At 44.1% G+C, this 24,705-nt stretch overlaps 1 protein-coding gene across 2 annotated transcripts; it reads right to left on the bottom strand.

Annotated features, from left to right (window-relative positions):
• Nucleotides 1-1,833: 1,833 nt before the first annotated feature.
• Nucleotides 1,834-24,705, bottom strand: LOC113029622 (uncharacterized). 2 transcript variants are annotated; one of them, XM_080306820.1, is made up of 4 exons: nucleotides 24,388-24,705; nucleotides 19,113-19,219; nucleotides 3,101-4,201; nucleotides 1,834-2,724 (listed from the first exon to the last, which is right to left on the bottom strand). In XM_080306820.1, the coding sequence occupies exons 2-3, from the start codon at nucleotides 19,128-19,130 to the stop codon at nucleotides 3,119-3,121; spliced, it is 1,101 nt and encodes a 366-aa protein (XP_080162946.1). In that variant the 5' UTR covers nucleotides 19,131-19,219; nucleotides 24,388-24,705; the 3' UTR covers nucleotides 1,834-2,724; nucleotides 3,101-3,118. The 2 variants fall into 2 exon arrangements, with proteins under 2 accessions (XP_080162946.1, XP_080162945.1); XM_080306819.1 differs by having other exon boundaries at nucleotides 1,834-2,727; nucleotides 24,388-24,704.

Below are 24,705 nucleotides of genomic sequence, written 5' to 3'. Positions count from 1 at the left end.
CCTTTTTTAGGAAATGACCTGTATGTATCTGTATGAAATCAAAAGAATCAAGTGCTGCATTATCTTTAGTTAGATTGATGTTATTTATTTATGGTGAAACAGTGGTAAAATATCGCTGTTGCTTTCGTATAAATGAAGCGGACATACCTGCGTGGCCGCGATCTAATCCTGTTTACATAAAGTAAACCTGCTCCCGAGCAGGTTTACGCTTACGGATCTGTTGCTATGACAGCAAGTCCCGGATGAGCTTCGGAGAACCGAACGGTCCAAGATCACGCGAAATCGTCAACAATCAAATCCAGCTAACTTACTTAGCGAGGTACGAAGAACGGACCCCAGGGAGTAACCTAAACTGGGAAAAGCTAAACAAAAAAACAGACCTGAAACAGACGGAGGCACGGCTGGGAGTAATTGGACATAACGGGACAAGGGGAGTCGACACAAGAGGAAAAGAAGCACAACTGCATGATACACAGAAGTGCTGGCTCACTAATCAGCTGCTAGAGACCACTGAACCATCCGAGTTTTACTTCTTTACAGATGAGCATCCAGACCAGGGGCCCGTTCTTCGTACGTCGCTTACTACATCCAAGATCAAATGACACATCCAAGATCAAATCATCGCGCTAACCGTGAGCTCGCTAATCCGGTTCCCCGAACACACCTGCTGTTGACGATTACTACAGCTGGACGCAGGAATGTGACATCACTGGGTGTCGTAAAAGGGGCTACGCATCGATAGTAGAAACATTGATCGGCAACCCGCTGATTGGTCGGCGAAAATGTCCAAGGGGCGTGCTCGGTATTTTCCGGCAGCAGAGCAAGAACTCTTGATTGAGGGATTTCAGGAGTTTCAGAGTTTAATTAAAACGCAAGAGAACACTGCAAAGGCTGCAAAAGCAAGGAGAGAGGGCTGGCAGAAAGTTGCTGACAAATCAAACTCGTAGGTAATTTAATAATAATAATAATAATAATAATGGATTGGATTTATATAGCGCTTTCCAAGGCACCCAAAGCGCTTTACGATACCACTATTCATTCACTCCCACATTCACACACTGGTGGAGGCAGCTACGGTTGTAGCCAGGCTGCCATATCGCGCCATCGGCCCCTCTGGCCAACACCAGTAGGCGGTAGGGTAGATCTATCATATGACACTATATTGTCCAATATCATATGGCATTATATTATATTATAATATGTTATATTATATCCCCTTTCACATTAGAGCCACAACAGGACCCACAAGAACATGGGAACAAGTAAAAGTGGAATACAGGAGTATTCTACAGAATGGTAATATTTATCTCTTAGATTGCTTTGCGTCTCTTGGCAAGGTAATACTGGCCTGTAATACTCTGTTAGTTTGTTCATAACAGCAACCAAGAAAAGGGCAGAGGAAAAAAAGACAGGTGGTGGTCCTGCACCCCCTCGTCAACAAGTTGGTTAATAAGTAAATAATACCCTCACGGGAATATCGATATCTCTCTATGAGCACACTGTCGCGCTGAGCTAAAGGATCCTGTCTGTCCCGCAATATACGCTGAATTCTGAGGACTCTCCTTATCAATCTTGCACCTTCCGCAATGGGTTGGTCGCGTATACGGACAGGACATGGCTGCGACAGGCTTCCCAAATCCACCTTCGCTTTTATAGCCGTGGTCTCTCATCTTGATTACACGAAGTAATTTACAATTACTACTCTGAAATATGAATTACATCTGTAATAATCACATACATGTAATAGAATGTTAATAGTACATTTCCCTTTTTTAGGAAATGACCTGTATGTATCTGTGTGAAATCAATAAAAGGATCAAGTGCTGCATTATCTTTAGTTACATTGATAATATTTATTTATGGTGAAACAGTGGAAAAATATCGCTGTTGCTTTCGTATAAATGAAGCGGACATACCTGCGTGGCCGCGATCTAATCCTGTTTACATAAAGTAAACCTGCTCCCGAGCAGGTTTACGCTTACGGCTCTGTTGCTATGACAGCAAGTCCCGGATGAGCTTCGGGGAACCGACTGATCCAGGATCACGCGAAATCGTCAACAATCTAATCCGGCTAACCTACTTAGCGAGGTACGAAGAACAGGCCCCAGGACAGAGAGGAAATCTGACATAACTGAGTCAATGAAACCACAAAAAGATCAAACTGTTTAAGGTGGTAATACACCAAAGTACAACCCAGACCCAGATCAGCTTGAGTTTTTATCTTTTTCTTGGATATAAAGTCACATCAGTGGTCGTTTCACATCCTGTTGATGGCTTTAGTTCATATTGAAGGTTTTCAAAATCAATGGGTGTGAAATGTTTTGATTTGTCACACTGGTCACAGCTGTAGTTTCCCCTACCATGTATGTACGTTCATGTTTGTTACGACTTCCTGACAGCGAGACACTTTTCTCCCAGTTTCTGCATTTGTATGGTTTCTCTCCTGTGTGGACTCTTCCATGCACTTTAAGATGATCCGCAGTGGTGAATGAGAGATGGTTTTTGACCCCATGTGACAGAGTTAATTTTGGTTTAATTCACTTGGTTTAGGGAAGCCTCTCCCATATTCTTTGCAGTAGTTCGTTTTGTCTCCAGTGTGTCTGAGTTGATGTTGTTTAGGTTCTCTTGATGATTGAAAGTTTTTTCACAAAAGTCACAGAGAAACTCTTTCCCACTACCACAGTGACGACAGGGTTGAGAACTGGATCAGTCTGTGTCACTCTGCTTCTAAACAAAGACACAAAGACAGTGGAAGTCAGGGAATTCTTTCAACATTTTTATTTTTAACACCGCCTGAAATAAGGAGTATCTGTGCCAGTGTCCAATTATATCTTACTGTTTACATTATAACACTCAGCTTACTGGGCAACATTAAGTCTTCATTTGTAGGTAATCTACTTAATGGGAAGACTGGTGATTAAACCCCTGGATGCTCTACTCTGCATCCCACAAGATACTGACTCCAACCTGCTCTCCGATGCATCCATTGAAGTGTGAATGTTAGATAGAGAGAAAGGGGAGGAGCTTTTAAAACTTTTAAGCTTTGAAATTAAACTTCATTCATATAAAATTGTAAAACTGTTAAAAGAAAAATACATACCTCACAGTAACTGCACTTTTAGAGTTTCTTTCTGCTGTGAATCTTTTGGTGTGATTTGAGGTAATGTGGAGATTTAAAAGTCTTCTCACACAGGTCACATTTATAAGGTCTCTCGTCAGTGTGGGTAAACGTGTGCTGCTGTAAGTTTTTGTATGTCACAAAAGCTTTACCACACTGATCACAGCAGTAAACATCATTTTTGGTGTGAATGCGTAGGTGAATGTCTCGGCTGACTAGCCAGCGGAAAGTTTTTCCACAAATGTCACAGCTGTACGCTTTAACTCCACTGTGGACGAGTTGGTGTGTTTTTAAGCTTGCAGGGTGGGTAAAAGACTTTCCACACAAGTCACAGCTGTACGCTTTAACTCCACTGTGGACGAGTTGGTGCGTTTTTAAACTTCCAGACTGGTTAAAAGACTTTCCACACAACTCACAGCTGTACGCTTTAACTCCACTGTGGACGAGTTGGTGAGTTTTTAAGTTTCCAGGACGGTTAAAAGACTTTCCACACAACTCACAGCTGTACGCTTTAACTCCACTGTGGACGAGTTGGTGTCTTTTTAAGTTTCCAGCCTGGGTAAAAGACTTTCCACACAACTCACAGCTGTGCGTTTTAACTCCACTGTGCATGAGTTGGTGTTTTTTTAAATTTCCAGACTGGGTAAAAGACTTTCCACACAAGTCACAGCTGTACGCTTTAACTCCACTGTGTATGAGTTGGTGAGTTTTTAAGTTTCCAGGACGGTTAAAAGACTTTCCACACAAATCACAGTTGTATGGTTTAACTTCACTGCGCATGATTTGGTGTCTTTTAAAGCTTCCAGCATGGGTAAAAGACTTTCCACACAAGTCACAGCTGTATGCTTTAACTCCACTGTGGATGAGTTGGTGTCTTTTAAAGCTTCTAGCATGGGTAAAAGACTTTCCACACAAGTCACAGCTGTATGCTTTAACTCCACTGTGGATGAGTTGGTGTTTTTTTAAATTTCCAGACTGGGTAAAATCCTTCCCACACTCATCACAACTGTATGTTTTCTCTTCCTTTCTTCTGTGAGGTTTGTCGGCCTCCTGAGAGCACTGACTTCTTGCTCCATGTTGGTCCTGCAGTGACAGAGATACAAACAGAGGCAGTGAGTGAAATGCAGTCGTGGAACAAACTCAACCTTCAAATTTCCTCTATTAACAGTAGTTTTAAACCAAAGGCTGAAGTAGTTCCTTTTCAGTCAATACACTCGGTACAACACACGTGGTATGGGATATCATGCCCTCATGTGTCCTGGCTGAGGAAACCTTTATTCACGCCTTTAAGGCAGATTATCTGTGATGACGTGTGCACAGCCCCAATGTGCCGCCACTGCTTCGGCAGTCAGCCCCTGATTCACTGTGTAGCTAAGAAGCTGCAGGTGGACTAGCCCTCTCCTCTGCCAGCTCAGAAGCTGTCGCGGTTCACAGGCTTTTTCCTCCAACTGGACCCCGCAATATCTAAAAACTGCCTTCCTATGTTCCCAAACGTTGTCTGAGAGCTAAGTGCATCATGTGGCAAACCTCTGTCTACCTGCATCACTGTACCCAGCTATGAACAGTACATGACGTTGGACAGCACCGACAAAACTGGCTTAGCTAACCCACTCCTTATGGAGCTGTCTCTGGTCGCTTACCTGGCCCCATCCAATCCAATCCAATTTTATTTATAAAGCACTTTAAAATACCCAGCACAGGAACAAAGTGCTGTACAGAAAATAAGTTAAAACAATAGAATAACAGAAAGCAGCGAAATAAATAAATAAAACATAAAATTAAAACAGCCCTATATTAAAACAAAAACAAGATAAAACAGCATCGAATCACCTAAAAACAACTAAAATAAAAATAAAAACCAACATCTCACGTGGTGTCAAAGGCCAGGGTAAAGAGGTGGGTTTTCAAGAGTGACTTAAAAACAGATAAAGAAGTGGCCTGTCTAATCTCTAAAGGAAGCTCGTTCCACAGTTTTGGAGCTGCTACAGCAAAAGCACGATCTCCTCTAAGTTTACGCCCAGTCCTGGGTATCTTCAGGAGCAGCTGATCAGCTGACCTGAGAGAGCGGGTGGGTGTATAAGGCTGTAGCAGCTCAGAGAGATAAGATGGAGCTAGGCCATGGAGAGTTTTAAAAGTAAATAAAAGAATTTTAAAATGAATCCTAAAAGAAATGGGCAGCCAGTGACGTGAAGCTAAAACAGGGGAAATGTGCTCAAACTTTCGAGTGCCAGTTAAAAGACGAGCTGCGGCATTTTGCACCCTCTGTAGATGACTAATATATGATGCGCTCACCCCAATATAAAGTGCATTACAGTAATCCAGCCGAGTGCTAACAAAAGTGTGGATCACTGTCTCAAAGTGCTGCCGTGAAAGAATTGGCTTTATTTTTGCCAGCTGCCTGAGGTGAAAGAAGCTAGATTTTACCACTGCCTTAATTTGACTATCAAGCTTCAGTTCACAGTCCACTTTGACCCCCAGGTTTGTGACAGTTGGCTTAACATACTCTGCCAGGGAATTTACATACACATTGGGGGTCTCAGTGGGGCTGCCAAAAACCATCACCTCGGTCTTTTTATCATTGAATTTTAAAAAGTTAACAGACATCCAAGCCTTAATGTCATCGAGACACTGAAGTAATGGCTGTGTGAGGTATCTGCCTTTTTTCTTTAGAGGGACATAGATCTGACAGTCATCAGCATAAAAGTGGAAAGGAATGCCGTGCTTTCTCAGTACAGAACCAAGAGGAAGCAGATATAAAGAGAAGAGGAGGGGGCCTAGAACTGAGCCCTGTGGGACACCACACAAGAGGGGAGTGGAGGACGACACATAGTCACCGAGGCTGACACAAAAAAAGTTCGCCCCGCCAAGTAGGACCTGAACCACTCCAGTGCTGTGCCCCTAATGCCCACCCAGTGCTCCAAACGAGAGAATAAAAGGGCATAATCCACGGTATCAAACGCAGCTGTCAAATCTAAAAGCACAAGAACAACACAGTCCCCAGCATCAGTCGCTAAAAATATGTCATTAAAAACTTTTAAAAGGGCTGATTCAGTGCTATGAAAGGCTTTAAAACCAGATTGGAAAACCTCTAACACATTTTGCTTTTCCAGGAAGGCCATTATTTGGCTGTAAACTACCTTTTCAAGAATTTTGGAAAGAAAAGGTAGTTTGGAGATAGGCCTGTAATTTGCAAGAACTGTAGGATCCAGAGCAGGTTTTTTAATCAGGGGTTTGACTACTGCATGTTTAAAATCTTTAGGGACGACACCTGACGACAGTCAGACTATGGTTTACCAGCTCAAGAACCAAAGGACCAACTGTAGGTAACACCTCTTTTAAAAGTTGAGGAGGGACGGCATCATTTGGAGACCCTACAGACTTAAAACGACCAACAGTCTCCTTTAAAACGGAAAGAGTCACATGCTCAAACCTGTCAAAGACAGCAGAGCAGGAAACAGAGACTGAGAGGTCACGAGCACAAGGAGAGACTTGATGAAAAGTGTTCAGCAGTGGAGGAGTTAAAACACGACAGTGCTGAACAGCAGCGTGAGGTTTAACTGAGGCACAGGCAAGAGGAACTTCAAACATCACAGGACTGTGGTCATAAAACACAGCATCACAAATCTATGTTAAAAACAGAAAAGCCATGATATAAAACAAGATCAAGTGTGTGTCCACGTTCACGTGTGGGACCTGTCACACATTGCACCAGATTAAACGAATCGATAAGGTTTAAAAAGCCCTTCGCCATGGGCATATCAGGACAACAGTCGTGAATATTAAAATCCCCAACAATATGAACACGATCATATTTTGGCAGGAATTCAGCCAAGAAGTCAGCAAAGTCACTCACAAAGTCCTTATTGTATTTTAACCACCGCACACAACACTGTGTGAGAGCAGCCCAACTCAAACAGACAGTTCAAAGCTGGTGAACGACGGGGTTGATAGCTTCTTACATTTAAAATGACTTTTAAAGATCGTAGCTATTTCTCCTCCTCGGCCCAACATACGTGGGGAATTAGAATAACAGCAATCGCCAGGTAGAAGATCTGAGAAGAGGCTGCACTCCCCAGCGCTCATCCACGTCTTGCACACACAGAGAAAATCCAGTCCTCGGGATGTGAAGAAATCCTTCAGGATAAACGTTTTGTTCGCTAGGGACCTAGCATTTACCAGGCCAATTCTGGCGGTAAGCGGCGGATCCCCGTCACTAGCCGTCCTAGAAGCCCGACACAGAGGCCACAGGTTCCGCAGATTCACACCACGCCGGCGGGACTGGAACATCCCATCCAGGCAGATGACAGTTACCAGCCAGGTACAGACAGGTTCCAACGATTGCCGAGAGTTTGGCACCGCTCCTTGTTTTCTGGATAAGGGCTTAAGAGAATACCTTAAAGAAGCTTTCAGCTTCACCAGGAAGCCAGCCCTTCGACCCCGGCGTCAGCACTTTTGCCGGAGTGGTGGATCTGGAACACGGCACAGGTGAGCCGGGATCTCCGATATTAGCGGGGGCAAAGTTTTATGTCCAGCTTGGTTCCACTTTGCCCAGCCTTTGGCAGAAGGTCGGAGATCCAGTACGGTTAGGCGATCATACACCAAGAGAGAGTTGGCATTTATTACAATAGTCAATAAAATCAAAACAAACAACCAACACTGGCAGTGATAGACAGCAAGCCACATGCACCGGCGCCATCTTTTTTAAGGTTAAAAAGGTTAAGTCGGTGCGGCGCCACCGACTTAACCATGGAGTCGGCATCACATCATTCATGCTTTTCGGCATCACACCATTCATGCTTTTCTTCAAAGATGGCCTGGAGATCGAAAAATGGAATTACATCTGCTGTTCACCTGACTGCTGCTTCCAAAATGGCCTACAAAGCAGACTGGAGGAGCACTACCTTGCATCATGCCTGAACAGAAACATTGTCCAATTTCTTAAATATTCACATTACGGCCCACAGAACCGCTCCCAAACCTGGGGGGTGAATCAAACATGATTAGTCACCAAATACAGTTTTTAACCTTTTCTTTTTTGGCTTTTGCAGTGTTTGATTTTTGTCCCAGGATTGGTCCAGTTTTTGTGATTGAAACAAAAAGGCTTGGACAGCGAGCACAGCTCTGACTGGCTGAAAGAAGACGTTTGTTTTCCTTCTGACTGAATACTGTTTTAGCAACAATCCATACAGGTTGGCATCACCAGACCACTTTGAGTTTGGGTTTGTGGTTGCATTAAATAAGATTCCATCTACAAAAAAGACTTACGGTTTAATTTGAAAATGAATAAAAACGAGTACAAAAAAAAAAAAAAAAAAAAACCTCGTCTGGATTATTTTCTGTTCAGCAGCTCTGATGAAAGATTTTTAATTTTGTGATTATGCTTAAGTTGTAGCTTCATTTAAAGGAAGAAGAGGTTGTGAATTGGAGCCAACACAGGGAGAGAGAAATTGAAGCCATATGTGTAAAAGGAATGTGGTGACATCCGGTTTTAAACGGACAGACTGGCACTCCCCCTCTCTTTCTCCTTTTAAGGAGTTCCATACATGACACTCCTACTGCTGTGGAGACTTGCTTTAAGTATAAATAAAGGTCGTTCAGGATGCCCTGGGCGCTTTTTCTGTGTCTCATCTGTTGTGCACATCAGTGCAAAGCAGATCGGATCATTGACTGCCCATGCGCATGTAAAAAATAGATATCTGAGTTGTGAGTTTCTTTATCTTCTAAATAATTTTCTCTTCACAAGCTCATTGCTGAGTAACATTTCAGACACTGAGATTCATCCTATAGCTGTCAGCGATCATGCTCCTGTATCTTTAACACTAATACAGAAGAATAATACTACACCAAGTAAAAACTGGAAATTTTATATATCACTGCTCAAAGACGAAGAGTTTATGAAATACTTTTAAAAAAAAATGGACTCTATATTTAGGCTTTAATGACATTCCTGGAACATCAGCATCTGTCTTCTGGGAAGCAGGGAAAGCCATGATGAGAGGTAAAATAATTTCTTTCTCATCACATACAGTGGGGCAAAAAAGTATTTAGTCAGCCACCGATTGTGCAAGTTCCCCCACCTAAAATGATGACAGAGGTCAGTAATTTGCACCAGAGGTACACTTCAACTGTGAGAGACAGAATGTGAAAAAAAAAATCCATGAATCCACATGGTAGGATTTGTAAAGAATTTATTCGTAAATCAGGGTGGAAAATAAGTATTTGGTCAATAACAAAAATACAACCCAATACTTTGTAACATAACCTTTGTTGGCAATAACAGAGGTCAAACGTTTACTATAGGTCTTTACCAGGTTTGCACACACAGTAGCTGGTATTTTGGCCCATTCCTCCATGCAGATCTTCTCGAGAGCAGTGGTGTTTTGGGGCTGTTGCCGAGCAACACGGACTTTCAACTCCCGCCACAGATTTTCTATGGGGTTGAGGTCTGGAGACTGGCTAGGCCACTCCAGGACTTTCAAATGCTTCTTACGGAGCCACTCCTTTGTTGCCCGGGCGGTGTGTTTTGGATCATTGTCATGTTGGAAGACCCAGCCTCGTTTCATCTTCAAAGTTCTCACTGATGGAAGGAGGTTTTGGCTCAAAATCTCACGGTACATGGCCCCATTCATTCTGTCCTTAACACGGATCAGTCGTCCTGTCCCCTTGGCAGAAAAACAGCCCCATAGCATGATGTTTCCACCCCCATGCTTCACAGTAGGTATGGTGTTCTTGGGATGCAACTCAGTATTCTTCTTCCTCCAAACACGACGAGTTGAGTTTATACCAAAAAGTTCTACTTTGGTTTCATCTGACCACATGACATTCTCCCAATCCTCTGCTGTATCATCCATGTGCTCTCTGGCAAACTTCAGACGGGCCTGGACATGCACTGGCTTAAGCAGCGGAACACGTCTGGCACTGCGGGATTTGATTCCCTGCCGTTGTAGTGTGTTACTGATGGTGACCTTTGTTACTTTGGTCCCAGCTCTCTGCAGGTCATTCACCAGGTCCCCCCGTGTGGTTCTGGGATCTTTGCTCACCGTTCTCATGATCATTTTGACCCCACGGGATGAGATCTTGCGTGGAGCCCCAGATCGAGGGAGATTATCAGTGGTCTTGTATGTCTTCCATTTTCTGATGATTGCTCCCACAGTTGATTTTTTCACACCAAGCTGCTTGCCTATTGTAGATTCACTCTTCCCAGTCTGGTGCAGGTCTACAATACTTTTCCTGGTGTCCTTCGAAAGCTCTTTGGTCTTGGTCATGGCGGAGTTTGGAGTCTGACTGTTTGAGGCTGTGGACAGGTGTCTTTTATACAGATGATGAGTTCAAACAGGTGTCATTCATACAGGTAACGAGTGGGGGACAGAAAAGCTTCTTACAGAAGACGTTACAGGTCTGTGAGAGCCAGAGATTTTCCATGTTTGAGGTGACCAAATACTTATTTTCCACCCTAATTTACGAATAAATTCTTTACAAATCCTATCATGTGGATTCATGGATTTTTTTTTCACATTCTGTCTATCACAGTTGAAGTGTACCTCTGGTGCAAATTACTGACCTCTGTCATCATTTTAAGTGGGGGGAACTTGCACAATCGGTGGCTGACTAAATACTTTTTTGCCCCACTGTAAGAAGAAAGAAGAAAACAAAAATATTCAGGAACTAGAAAAAAAAACATCAAAAAACATCAAATTCTTAGAAAAAGCCTATGTGTCACACCAAGATCAAGAAATATTAAACAAAATACGCAAAACAAAACTAGAATTAAAAGAAATTATTAATAAAAAGACGAAAATCTTAGTACAAAGACTTTGCCTGCAAAATTATGAACACGATAACAAATCCGGACAATTTCTTGCTAACCAGTTAAAAATCAATAAAGAAAAAACAACTATATGTGCTGTTAAAGATTTATCTGAGAATACAATATATGATCTTAAAAAAATAAACATATTTTTTAGGGATTTCTATGAAACTTTATATACACCACAAATAAACCAATCTAAAAATGAAATCGATCAATTTCTCGACAACATAACTCTTTCAAAATTATTAGACACCCAAGCAATGGCACTGGATTCGTCACTGATGCCAGGTGAACTCCAGGAAGCTCTGATAAGTATGCCCAATAATAAGGCTCCAGGTCCAGACGGCTTTCCAATAGATTTTTACAAAGAATTCTGGGCGATTCTGGCACCAGTTTTTCACAGGATGTTGCAGGAAATCAAAGAAAATGGTAGACTACCACCAAATATGAACTCTGCAAATATCAGTCTCTTACTAAAACCAGGCAAAGACCCTGTATTTCCCTCAAGCTATAAAACTGGTTAAAAATATTATATAATTCCCCAACAGCTTGTGTCAGAACAAATGACCAAACAAACATCCTCCAGCTTCTGTCTCCTGAGGGGCACCAGACAGGGATGCCCACTCTCCCCTTCACTGTTTGCAATTTTTATTGAGCCACTAGCAGCAGGAATTAGAAAGGCTACAACAATTAAGGGCATAAAATGTAAGAATGTAGAACATAAAATCAGCCTTTATGCAGATGATGTGTTACTTTTTCTCCAAAACTCACAAACCAATCTCTCTGGGGTAATTGCATTGATAAACTCTTTCTCAAGTGTCTCCGTCATCGCCCACATCCTACACACCACTCTCAGCCATGTGGACAAGAAACAGGGTAACTATGTGCGAATGCTGTTTGTTGATTACAGTTCAGCGTTTAACACAATAGTGCCCTGCAGACTGTTCACAAAGCTGAGGGATCTGGGACTTAACAGCCGTCTGTGTGCATGGGTGTTGGACTTCCTCACTGGCAGAACTCAGGGTGGGCAGGTGCTTCTCCAACCGCATCACCATCAACACAGGAGCACCTCAGGGATGTGTCCTCTCGCCACTGCTCTACTCCCTCTACACTTCAGACTGTGTGGCCACCCATGGCTCCAACACCATTGTGAAGTTTGCTGACGACACAGTGGTGTTGGGTGCCATCTCCAACAACGATGAGACGGCCTACATGGATGAAGTGAAGAATCTTGCATCGTGGTGCCAGGACAACCACCTCCAGCTGAACGTCAGCAAGACGAAGGAGCTGGTGGTGGACTTCAGAAGGGGTCAGCACAGAGACTACAAGCCCATTATCATCAATGGAGCTCCAGTGGAGAGGGTGCAGTCCTTCAAGTATCTTGGTGTCCACATCTCCTCAGACCTGACATGGGCTGCCCACATTCAGGTCCAGACCAAAAAGGCTAGGCAGCGCCTGTATCACCTACGACAACTGAGGAAGTTCAGGGTCTCTCCAAAGATCCTCAGGATTTTCTATACAGGCGCTGTGGAGAGCATCCTCACACAGAACATGACATCGTGGTTTGGGAACAGCTGTGTGAAGGACCAAAAAGCTCTCCAGAGAGTGATCCGTACAGCAGAACGCTGCTGCAGGATTGCTCTCCCCCCGCTTCAGGACACCTACACCAGGAGATGCCGGACTAGAGCAGCGCAGATACTGAAGGACCCGTCCCATCCTGGCAACAAACTGTTCCAACTTCTGCAATCTGGTAGAAGGTTCCGCATCTTCCGGGCAAGGACAGAGAGACTGATGAGGAGCTTCTATCCCCAAGCCATCCGTGCCCTAAACACACACACCCGCCCTCTCACATCATCTATAATTGACTGAGACAGGACTCTCTTCCAGACACTAAACCAAGGCACAATGTACATTTCAATTCCTTTAATTTTAAATATGTTTATATTGTCTATCCTGTAAAATAGTCAGATGTCTATTCATATTAATGTACAGAATTCACCTGCTTGCAGCTACTGCTGCACATTCACCCAGTGTATATACTACATATACATATATAATGTTTTTCCTCTACACCCCCCCCCCCAATTTTTTTGCACATGTCGAGGAGCGTGTCAGGCTACATTTCACTGTGTGTTATACTTGTATAACTATGCATGTGACAAATAAGGAACCGTGAACCGATTATTCAATTAACTGGTCAAAATCAACAGTCCTTCCGATTAATTGCTCCTTCCATAATTCTTCTCCTTCCCCACTGCAATCTGGAAATATAAAATATTTAGGTATTAATGTCTCTCCTAAACTTTCAGAATTAACTAAATTAAACCACATCCCACTTTTAACCCTTTAAGACCTACCATAGAACCAAGTCCGCCAGAGCTTATATTATAGTTTTACATGCTGTAGTGCCATTTTTGGGAGTATTTCAAGTTGCTATACATCAATACAACCATTATAGCCCAAATTTTAATAATATGTATGCATTAAGTGCATAGTAATTACATAAATTGCAAAAAAGTACAATAAACTACAAAAAAAATTGAAAATCGTTTTTTTAACATATATTTCTAGTTAGAGAAATTTAAGAGGCATATCCCTCAAAACTGTAAATGCAAAAAAGTTGCACAAACTAGTTTCTCACCACAGGAAATTAATTTTGAGTGTCTTCTTAGTTTTATTTTTGAAATACACCAATTTTCATATACTGTAGGAAAAACGAAAATAAATATTATAATGCAAATTTGCAAAGAAAACAGCATATGCATCAAAATAAACTATTTCCAGCAGTGCAATATGAGTCCTAAGCATCCCAGAAATGACACAGAAAGTCATAAAGTCAAATATAACTTTTAAAAACACCAGTATAGGCTCATGAGGCCCTGATGGCAAAAAACTACATTTCCGCAAAATGACGTCACTTCCGGTTTCGGGCAGGTCATGGCGGACATGGGATAGTTCACGCTGATGGACGTAGGAAGTGTTATGAACAGCTGATCGGATCGGCAAAGCGTGTTTCTGAAATATTTTGTTTTTGGTGCTGCAAGCGCTTTTTATGCAGTTTTTGCAAAGCTATATGTGGAAGGAAACTGTGACCTAGGACAAGCTGATGGCATAAGATGTAAGTACAATTCCTCCGGTTTCATATGCAAAAAAAATTATTGCGTTAGCTTACTTGGTTGCAGAGCTACCGGGATTTAAAAATAGTTACGCAAAATGGAGCGTGTCCACTCCGACCGGCTTTAAAGGGTTAAAGACAGTAGAAGTTGATCTGGCTAGATGGAAATCTTTACCCATATCACTCATGGGAAGGGTCGCCGCTATAACAATGATGGTCTTGCCAAAAATAAACTATTTATTTTCAATGATCCCAAATAAGCCATCACAAGATTGGTTCAGATCTCTAGACTCGTATATTTCTAAATTCCTTTGGAAAGATAAACCCCCACGTATCAGCTTAAAAACACTGCAAAAGACCAAGGATAAAGGAGGATTAGATCTGCCTAACTTTAATCACTATTTTTTAGCCAACAGGCTTCAGTTCAACTCTAGATGGTTTAAACACACCCTCTTAGATGAACCTTGGATAGATGTAGAACAGGCCCTATGTAATAACCTAGAAATTTCAGACCTACCATTTATCAGCTCAAACATCAAACAACATGAATGCTTTAAAAGCGTCAGCATCAGCTCTTCTCTGACAGCATGGTGGGAGTTTCTAAAAATGACAGAGTCTTCATTAATCCCATGCAAACGTACACCTATCTGGAACAATCCGGACATATTACAAAACTTTACTTACAAACACTTTCTAAAGTAGATGAATCAATATCCCTTCCTACTGCAAAATGGGAAGCAGATTTATCGATCAGCTTAGACCCAAACCTTTGGTCTCAGATATGCTTAAAAACCTTTCAATGGATCAGAAATCCCAGTTTCCAATTAACACAACACAAAATATTACACAGAGTGTGCTATACTGGTCATAGGATGTTCAAGATGGGCTATACGCCTTCCAACAACTGCTCACACTGCACAGCAAATACACCGGACAATTACATCCACGCTCTTTGGTTCTGTCCACCAGTTCAGAAGTTTTGGCGTGAGATATGTGAAGACTTATCAAAGTGTCTGAAATGTAACATTCCAGCCTCCCCTTTAGTATGCTTGCTGGGCAACTTGGATGAGGTCACTGCAGAAATAAACACAGCCCACGTTGTTTTTACGGCCCTATGCATAGCCAAGAAAATGGTCCTCATTAACTGGAAAAATAAAAATAATCTTAATTCTAACCAATATAAAAACCATCTAATAGATCACATTAGTCTTGAAACAGCCTCACATTTGATCAATCCCTTTGGGCTCCTTTGATCGGCTTCATCACCTAGTGGGGGTGGGGGGGTCATGGTTTGGTCCTGCCTTCGCTATTGTGGTGGATACGGGGGTAGGGATGGCCCTGGGGCGTCTGGGGAGTCCCTAGGGACGTTTTCCCTTGAGGGCCTAACCCGGGGGATGTGGCCATGACCTGGTTAGGGGCTCTGGGGGCTCTTAGATGGTGTTTCCCTTGTGGCTGCGTACAGCAGAGATGGGGGAGGGTCTGTGCTGGCGGACGTTGGTTACTGGTCTGGTAGCCTGGGTCCGGGACGGGCGTGGAGGCTTGGGGGTGCTCCGTCCCCCGGTCTGGGGTGCTTGCTGGGCCTTGGGGGCTTGGGTCCTGGCTGTTGTGTCGCCAGAGCTGTGGGCGGGTGGGTGCAGGGGGGCTCAGCCCCAGTGCAGGGGACCTCTGGTGCATCGGCCCAACTAGGGGGCTCTCTAACTGGTGGGGAGGCTGTTATATCTTTGCAGGTGGTCTCCTCTCTACAGGAGCTCACTCTGCACGTGGGGGGAGCGATATAAGAGAGGTGGAGAATGAACTCAACCTGGGTGTCTATTGTCTTGTGTAGTTTGGGAGATGACTGGATGATGGGGTGGGTGCAGTTTTCTCTGGGATGGAGTCGGGTGGGCTGCCCCGGACTCTGTGGGGCTGGGCGGTGCTGCTGCTGCGGGCCCCGGTCCGGATGGGCCTGGGCCCCCTTGCCCTGGTGGGTTCCAGAGTGTGGGGGTGCCTACTGGGGTCAGCGGGGGAGCTGGCCCCAGGGAGGGGCCGCATGCCCCTCCCTTTCTTCCCTCCCCATCCTAAGCTGCCTCCCTATTCCCGCTCTACCACACCCACACGCACAGGGCTTGGAGTGCAGGTATGTCACCAAGGTGCAGGGGAGGCACTCCCCCTCTGTCCCCTTCTGGCTGCCTGTGCCTCAATTTTATTCTGCAACCTAGACATCCACATTACTCACACTCTCACATAACACATACATATAGGGCCTTGGGGGTGGGCACGTTTTATAGCATCCAAAGGATGGTCTGTGTATTCCAACCCACCTCTGGTGCTGTTGCCCTACCCTCAATTTTAAATGCATATAGACACTAAGGGTTTTCGGGAAGAGCCGTGCTGCTCTCTGAGAGGAAGCAAGTACCATGCTCTCCTGTGTTTTAAATGCACTTTAGAACAGCACACAGCAACACTACATATGAGTGGGCTTAGGGAGGTGTTGGGTCTTCACTCACCCCGGTTCTGTTAGACGTCAGGGCTGGGGCGCTGGGAGGAGGTGCTGGCCGTCAGATTGGGGTCTGGGATGCGGGGCCTCCCTACTACTGCAGATAAGGAGGTGGTACGCTTGCCTCCACCCCAGAGAGAAGGGTTACATCTCCTGGGTTTAGGTGCGGCTTGCCCCTCTGGGGGTGGGGGTACCTGGACCTGGGATATAGAGTATGTTTGGGGAGTGCGACTGTCTGTGCAGTGTCTATTTGTGTCTGTCTACACGTTGGGTGAGTGCCGAGTATTTGGTTGTGCACATGGGGTGGGAATGCACGTTTGTATCCGCGTGCGCCTGTTCGTCTGTGTCTATATGTCAGGTTGGGTCTTAGACTCAACCTCTCTGGGTACATCTCAGGCCCTCCTAAGTACGGAGGCCTATCTCCCCTCACCACACTCCCTGCCGGTGGCTGATGCCCTCAGACGTTGGTGTGTTGGTGGTCCTTGTCGTCTGGGGCTGGGCGCTCATGTATGTACCGGCTCACTGCTGTTGGCCGATTGGCGGGGCCTGGCGCCTGTGGCCCGGCTGGGCCCCTTCCGGGGGATGGGATGCCCTCAGGCCTCTGCCCTCTGGGCCTGAAGCTCGGTCCTCTCTGGCACAGCTGGCTGCCGACAGAGCCCGCGGGCACGCCACTGCAACCCCCTCTGGCCTCTGCTCCGTAGCTGCTGGGTGACCTCTCGTTTGGGGCTCTACTCAGCTCTTCCCAGGAGGGTGGCACGGTTCCCCCCCTCTTGGTGGGCCTCCTTGGGTCCTTGTACTCTGGGGCCTCTGGATATCTGGGGCCTGGACCTCCTCCATACCTGCTTCATACCCTGGGGGACGGCGCTATGGCTCCCCACACTTCCTAGCAGATCGTTACATGGAGAAACCTTTGGAATACAAGCATGCTGATCCACACAGCTATGCACACAGGTGTACACACCGGTGTTCACAGACACGGACTACACCTTTCTTTCCTGCTGCCTCAATGCACATTGTGCGCTGTCTATCTTGCGTGCTGCACAATTTTTTTTTCTCCATACAGGTGATCCAGGTGTTTTGTTTGTTTTTCTTTTCTTTTTCTTTCTTTTCTTTCTGAGCAACACCCAGGAGGAAACACAGAAAGCGGTGTGATAGGATACAGAAGCAGGGTAAGCATAGAGGAGCTAATGCGAGGCTAGCTGCTAACCAATACAAGCCAGACGTACGGACACAGTTGCCGGCCAATGTCTGCTCCCTTGACAACAATATCAGACTGTGGAGCGCTTCTCAACACAGTGTGAGGAACGATGCTGTGGCAGGGCTTCCAACACATTACGTACTACAAGCCCCCTCCCCCAATGACAAGGGACACCAATTGTGAGTAAATGCCTCGAGCGGCTGGTCTTGAAGCACATCATGAACAGTCTCCAAATAGACCTGGATCCCCTTCAGTTTGCATACAGGACCAACCGATCTACAGAAGGTGACCTCTCTCTGCCACACTCCATGTTATGCTGTCACACCTGGAGAGGAAGAACACCCCTCTGCCAGAGTCCTTTTCATCGACTTCAGCTCAGCTTTTAACACGATCATTCTGCAGCAGTTGGAAAAGCTGATGCTATCAGGCGTGGACCTTGCAACCTGCAAGTGGGTTTTCAGCTTCTTGAAAAGCTGCAACAGACAGTCAAGGTGGGCAGCCACACATCAAAGACCATCTTGTTGAGCACAGACTTTCCTCTGGGGGGTGTCCTGAGCCCGTTGCTGTTCAGTCTGCTCACACATTACTGTAAGCCAGACTCTGTGCTAATCATATTGTTGAAATTTGCAGACAACAACTGTGGTTGGTCTCATCACTGACAACGACCACTTATAGAATAGATGTGGAGCAGCTTGAAGTGTGGTGTAGATCCCGTAATCTCACCAACAATGTGGACAAAACAAAAGAGATGGTGATCGATTTCAGGAAGTCTGGCAGAGATCACCACACAGACTTCACCATAGAGGGTGCTGCTGTGGAGAGGGTCAGCAGTGTTAAGTTCCTGGGTGTGCACCTTGCTGATGAACCGTCCTTCTTCATTAATACAACAGCAGTTATCAAAAAAAGCACAAAAGTGTCTGCACTCCCTCGGGAGACTCAGAAAAGCAGGACTGCACCCAATAACCATCCATTCAGCTATTAGCACAGCTATACTCTGATGCCTCCTATCCACACACACACACACACACACACACAGCATACAATATACTCCCCAGATACACACACTACTTAATTTAATTAGCCCCTTCTGTGAAAGGGCTGAAGCTACCTGTATGAGTGTGACTATTTGGACTGGAGTTTGTTTATGAATTAAGATTTTATGTTATTTACCCCTTTTTATTGTGATTTATTACTGCCTTTTTACTGTTTGTCAAACCATTTTTCTTTTTAGTTGTATTGATTATTGCACTGTAGATGCTGGTGAGAAACACTTTCATTTCAGCCTGGGTAATACCATACGAAATGACAAACTTCTTCTTGAATCCTTTTCAATCTTGACAAACAAGCATCCGCTGATGAAGTGCACAGTTTCAATAAAAGTGATAGGTTCTTCACCTTTTGTGTTGATGACATTTTTGTCCACTGTAGCGGCTGAGCTGAGTCCGAATGGTTGAAAATGTTCGTCTGGTGCTCCGTCAGACTCTTCTCCTCCTGCTGATCGGCTGGGACACAAAACAGATCTTTGTAACATCACAGTGAAACAAGAACAGAGGACGGAGTCTTGACTGATCAGGCCCCATCATAGCTTAGAGATCTCATAGCATCACACTATCCCATTAGAGCACTTTGCTCTCACACTGCAGGCTTACTTGCGGTTCCTACAGTATTTAGAAGCACAACAGGAAGCTGAGCTTTTGTCCTCATTTGTATGTCAATTCAATTCAATTTTATTTATATAGCGCCAAATCACAACAAAAGTCGCCTCAAGGCGCTTCATAGATACAGAGAAAAACCCAACAATCATATGACCCCCTATGAGCAGCACTTTGGCGACAGTGGGAAGGAAAAACTCCCTTTTAACAGGAAGAAACTTCTGGCAGAACCAGGCTCAGGGAGGGGCGGGGCCATCTGCTGCGACCGGTTGGGGTGAGAGAAGGAAGACAGGATAAAGACATGCTGTGGAAATGAGACAGAGGTTAATAACAGATATGATTCAATGCAGAGAGGTCTGTTAATAAATAGTGAGTGAGAAAGGTGACTGGAAAGGAAAAACTCAATGCATCATGGGAATCCCCCGGCAGCCTACATCTATTGCAGCATAACTAAGGGAGGATTCAGGGTCACCTGGTCCAGCCCTAACTATATGCTTTAGCAAAAAGGAAAGTTTTAAGCCTAATCTTGAAAGTAGAGATAGTGTCTGTCTCCTGAATCCAAACTGGAAGCTGGTTCCACAGAAGAGGGGCCTGAAAACTGAAGGCTCTCCCTCCCATTCTACTTTTAAATACTCTAGGAACAACAAGTAGGCCTGCAGAGCGAGAGCGACGTGCTCTAATAGGGTGATATGGTACTACAAGGTCATGAACCCTTTAAGACCTACCATAGAACCAAGTCCGCCAGAGCTTATATTATATTTTTACATGCTGTGGAGCCATTTTTGGGAGCATTTCAAGTTGCTATACATCAATACAACCATTATAGCCCAGATTTTAATAATATGTATTCATTAAGTGCATAGTAATTACATAAATTGCAAAAAAGTACAATAAACTACAAAAAAATTGAAAAGCGTTTTTTTCTTTTTTAACATATATTTGTAGTTAGAGAAATTTAAGAGGCTTATCCCTCAAAACTGTAAATACAAAAAAGTTGCACAAAGTAGTTTCCCACCACAGGAAATTAATTTTGAGTGTCTTCATAATTTTATTTTTGAAATACACCAATTTTCATATACTGTAGGAAAAACGAAAATAAATATTATACTGCAAATTTGCAAAAAAGCAGCATATGCATCAAAATAAACTATTTCCAACAGTGCAATATGAGTCCTCAGCATCCCAGAAACGACACAGAAAGGCATAAAGTCAAAGATAACTTTTAAAAAGACCAGTATATGCCCTGAGGCCCGGATCATAAAAAAAGACTACATTTCCGCGAAAATGACGTCACTTCCGGTTTCGGGCAGGTAATGGCGGAAATGCAAAAGTTCGCGCTGACGTCTATTCCAACGTAGGAAGTGTTATGAACAGCTGATCGGATTGGCAAAGCGTGTTTCTGGAATATCATGTTTTTGTTCCTGCAAGCGCTTTTTATGCAGTTTTTGTAAAGCTTTATGTGGAAGGAAACCGTGACCTAGGACAAGCTGATGGCATGAGATGCAAGTACAACTCCTCCGGTTTCATATGCAAAAAAAATTTTTGCGCTAGCTTACGTGGTTGCAGTGCTACTGGGATTTAAAAATAGTTACGCAAAACAGAGCGTGTCCGCTCTGATCGGCTCTAAAGGGTTAAGATAAGATGGGGCCTGATTATTTAAGACCTTGTATGTGAGGAGCAGTCACAGTGTTACTGGAGGCCAAGGTAATGCCATCCAGAGTAAGAATCTGGTTAGATACGATATTTCTAAGATTTTCAGGGCCGAGTACAATAACCTCAGTTTTATCTGAATTAAGAAGCAGAAAGTTAGCGGCCATCCAGGTCTTTATGTCTTTAAGACATTCCTGCAGTTTAACTAATTGGTGTGTGTCATCTGGCTTCATGGACAGATAGAGCTGGGTGTCATCAGCATAGCAGTGAAAATGTATGCTATGTCTTCTAATGATACTGCCTAAGGGAAGCATGTATAATGTAAACAGAATTGGTCCTAGCACTGAACCCTGTGGAACTCCATAATTAACCTCAGTGTGTGAAGAGGACTCTCCATTTACATGCACAAACTGGAGTCTATTAGATAGATATGATACAAACCACTGCAGCGCAGTACCTGTAATACCTACAGCATGTTCTAATCGCTCTAATAGGATATTATGGTCGACAGTATCGAACGCTGCACTGAGGTCTAGCAGGACAAGCACAGAGATGAGTCCACTGTCAGAGGCCATAAGAAGATCATTTGTAACCTTCACTAAAGCTGTTTCTGTGCTGTGATGAGCTCTGAAACCTGACTGAAACTCTTCAAATAAACCATTCATCTGCAGATGATCTGTTAGCTGTTTGACAACTACTCTTTCAAGGATTTTTGATATGAAAGGAAGGTTGGAGATTGGCCTATAATTAGCTAAGACTGCTGGGTCTACAGATGGCTTTTTGAGTAAAGGTTTAACTACAGCCAGCTTGAGAGTCTAACTTAACATCAATGGTACTAAGAGTAGCTGTAGATAATATTACATCTGTGGGATGATTATTGGTAATTTTTTCTCTAAAAAATTTTATTTGTGAAGAAGTTCATATTCATATGTCAGTGATATATTGCTTTCATTTTTGTAAAATTAATCATTTAAATTTTATGGACAACTTTAAAGTGGATCCCACCAGGTAGTAAAATCAAGAACACACACTTTCCTGTTATCACTTGAAATATTGAGGCTCAAATTGTGGTCATTGTTAAGTCAAATTGTTGAATGTTGTCATTGTGGTTCTTAAATTTATAAAGTCTTGATTCAAACTATAGGATCAAGACATTCCTTTGTCCCCCTCCCCAGCCTCTCGAGGTTCTGGGAAGAGGCTGTAGTGTTTTATCATGAGCAAATCCCTTGTGAAGATTCTGTCCGATGTTGCTTCCTGCTTTTATGATCCTTTTGGTGAGGACACACACACACACACACACACACACACACACACACACACACACACACACACACCCTTGTGTTTGTAACCAAGGGGGGGGACAGATGTTCTGTCTTGATTTCGCTCTTCATGAAGAACAAGTCTCTAAACTAGCGGGGCCTGTGGGAACACAGACCCAACAGTCATTAATATTTTGTACTTGTTAATCAAATGCGTATTTGTAACTTTGTAAACCAAAATATGTGAACATTTTATTTTTGTGCATCTACAGATGAGAATTTGTCTGTGTGTAAAAGATATTTACAAGTGTTACAAATTTTTCTGTTAATATCTGGTTACAGATACTGTTAGGATTTAACAGTTTAACAGTTTGCCTACCAGCCTGGCATTGGAGCGGATGATGCCGTCATTCACCTCCTACATCGTTCCCTCGCTCACCTGGAGACCGCTGGAAGCACTGTGAGAATCATGTTCTTTGATTTCTCCAGTGCCTTCAACACTATTCTTCCCTCGGTTCTGAAGGACAAGCTGGAGAACTCTGGAGTGGACCATCACCTCACTACCTGGATCCTGGACTACCTCACCGACCGACCACAGTATGTGAGGACTCAGGGCTGTGTGTCGGACAGGGTCGTCTGCAGTACGGGGGCCCCACAGGGAACGGTTCTGGCTCCGTTCCTCTTCACCATCTACACTGCAGACTTCTCCCACAATTCCACCCAGTGCTTCCTGCAGAAGTTCTCTGATGACTCTGCAATAGTCGGCCTCATCACTGATGGGGACGACAAGGAGTACAGAGGACTGACTCAAGACTTTGTGGACTGGTGCCAGCTGAACTACCTCCAGATCAACGCCAGTAAAACCAAGGAGCTGGTGGTAGACTTCCGCAGGCACAAGCATTCTCCACTGCAACCACTGAACATCCAGGGTATGGACATTGAGGCTGTGGACAGCTACAGGTACCTTGGTGTTCATCTGAACAACAGACTGGACTGGACTCATAACTCAGACGCCCTCTACAGGAAAGGGCAGAGCAGGCTGTACCTGCTGCGGAGACTCAGGTCGTTTGGGGTGGAGGGCCCACTCCTGAAGACCTTCTATGACTCTGTGGTGGCTTCTGCTATCTTTTATGGTGTGGTCTGCTGGGGCGGCAGCATCTCTGCTGGGGACAGGAAGAGACTGAACAGGGTGATCCGAAGGGCCAGCTCTGTCCTAGGATGCCCTCTGGACCCAGTGGAGGTGGTGAGTGACAGGAGAACGGCGGCTAAGCTGTCATCCCTGTTGGACAACGTCTCCCACCCCATGCAGCAGACTGTGACAGCACTGAGCAGCTCCTTCAGTGGGAGACTGCGGCACCCACGGTGTGGGACGGAGAGATTTCGCAGGTCTTTCCTCCCCACTGCTGTCAGACTCCATAATAAAGACTTTAACTGATCAAGCACACACATCCATACATGTGCAATAACACTAAGTGCAATAATCTTTTCTGGCATCGTTGTATTTTTACTCAGTTGTATATAGCATTCGTATTCTATTTTTATCTTATTGTATATTTTTATTCTATTTTATTCTACTGTATATAGTATATTATTTTATTCTATTCTGTACAGCTGTGTACTGTATTTATTCTTATTGTATTCTAATTTTTGCGTCATAACTTTTGCACTGTCCACTTCCTGCTGTGACAAAACAAATTTCCCACGTGTGGGACTAATAAAGGTTATCTTATCTTATCTTATCTTAAATACATATAGTGTTAATGCTTATTTGCAAAGTTGCAAAACTCAATACACAAATACGCATTTGATTTACAAGTACAAAATATTTATGACGACATTTGAGTCCATACAAATAGAAACGAGGCTGTAGAGGTTTGGTGCAGGCAGAAAAACAGCTGCAGGGACAATGAAAATACTTTTCTGCTCCAACTTCTCCCAGCATGCTGAGCTAATGATTAGTTGGTGTTTTTCTCCAAACACTCTCTCACTCTTCTCTCAACGTGTTCACAATAAACTGTGAACAGACACCGAGGAGAGCAGCAGAAGACCTCATTCAGGAGCTAAACTCAACATGAACTGAACTCACAGTAAAGTTAGCTCGGTGCTTACCTTTAGATGAGCCCACAAACCGAGAGAAACTCCGCGATGAAGCTGCAACTCTTTCCAAACACAGGAAACAGATCAGGGAGCAGAGACCCACGTGGTTCACGCTGATCTCAGCTACGATCCAGGAGACAAGGGTGGGCAGATCGATGCAGATATCGATCAGGACTTTGGTAGTGGTTTATGATCGATACTTTAGTTCGTTTCTCTCCTCTAAGTTCAACGCTTTACTCCCGTTTCACGTATAAGCAGCTCTCTCTGCTTCTCTCTCTGCTTCTCTCCTGCACACACACTTTGCTCCGCCCCCTTCTTCCTGCTCTGCTG

Source organism: Astatotilapia calliptera, chromosome 9, assembly GCF_964374335.1.
Source record: "Astatotilapia calliptera chromosome 9, fAstCal68.1, whole genome shotgun sequence".
NCBI lineage: Eukaryota > Metazoa > Chordata > Actinopteri > Cichliformes > Cichlidae > Astatotilapia > Astatotilapia calliptera.
Note: the sequence above shows the minus strand (reverse complement) of the source record. Positions and strands in the feature narration are given on the sequence as shown.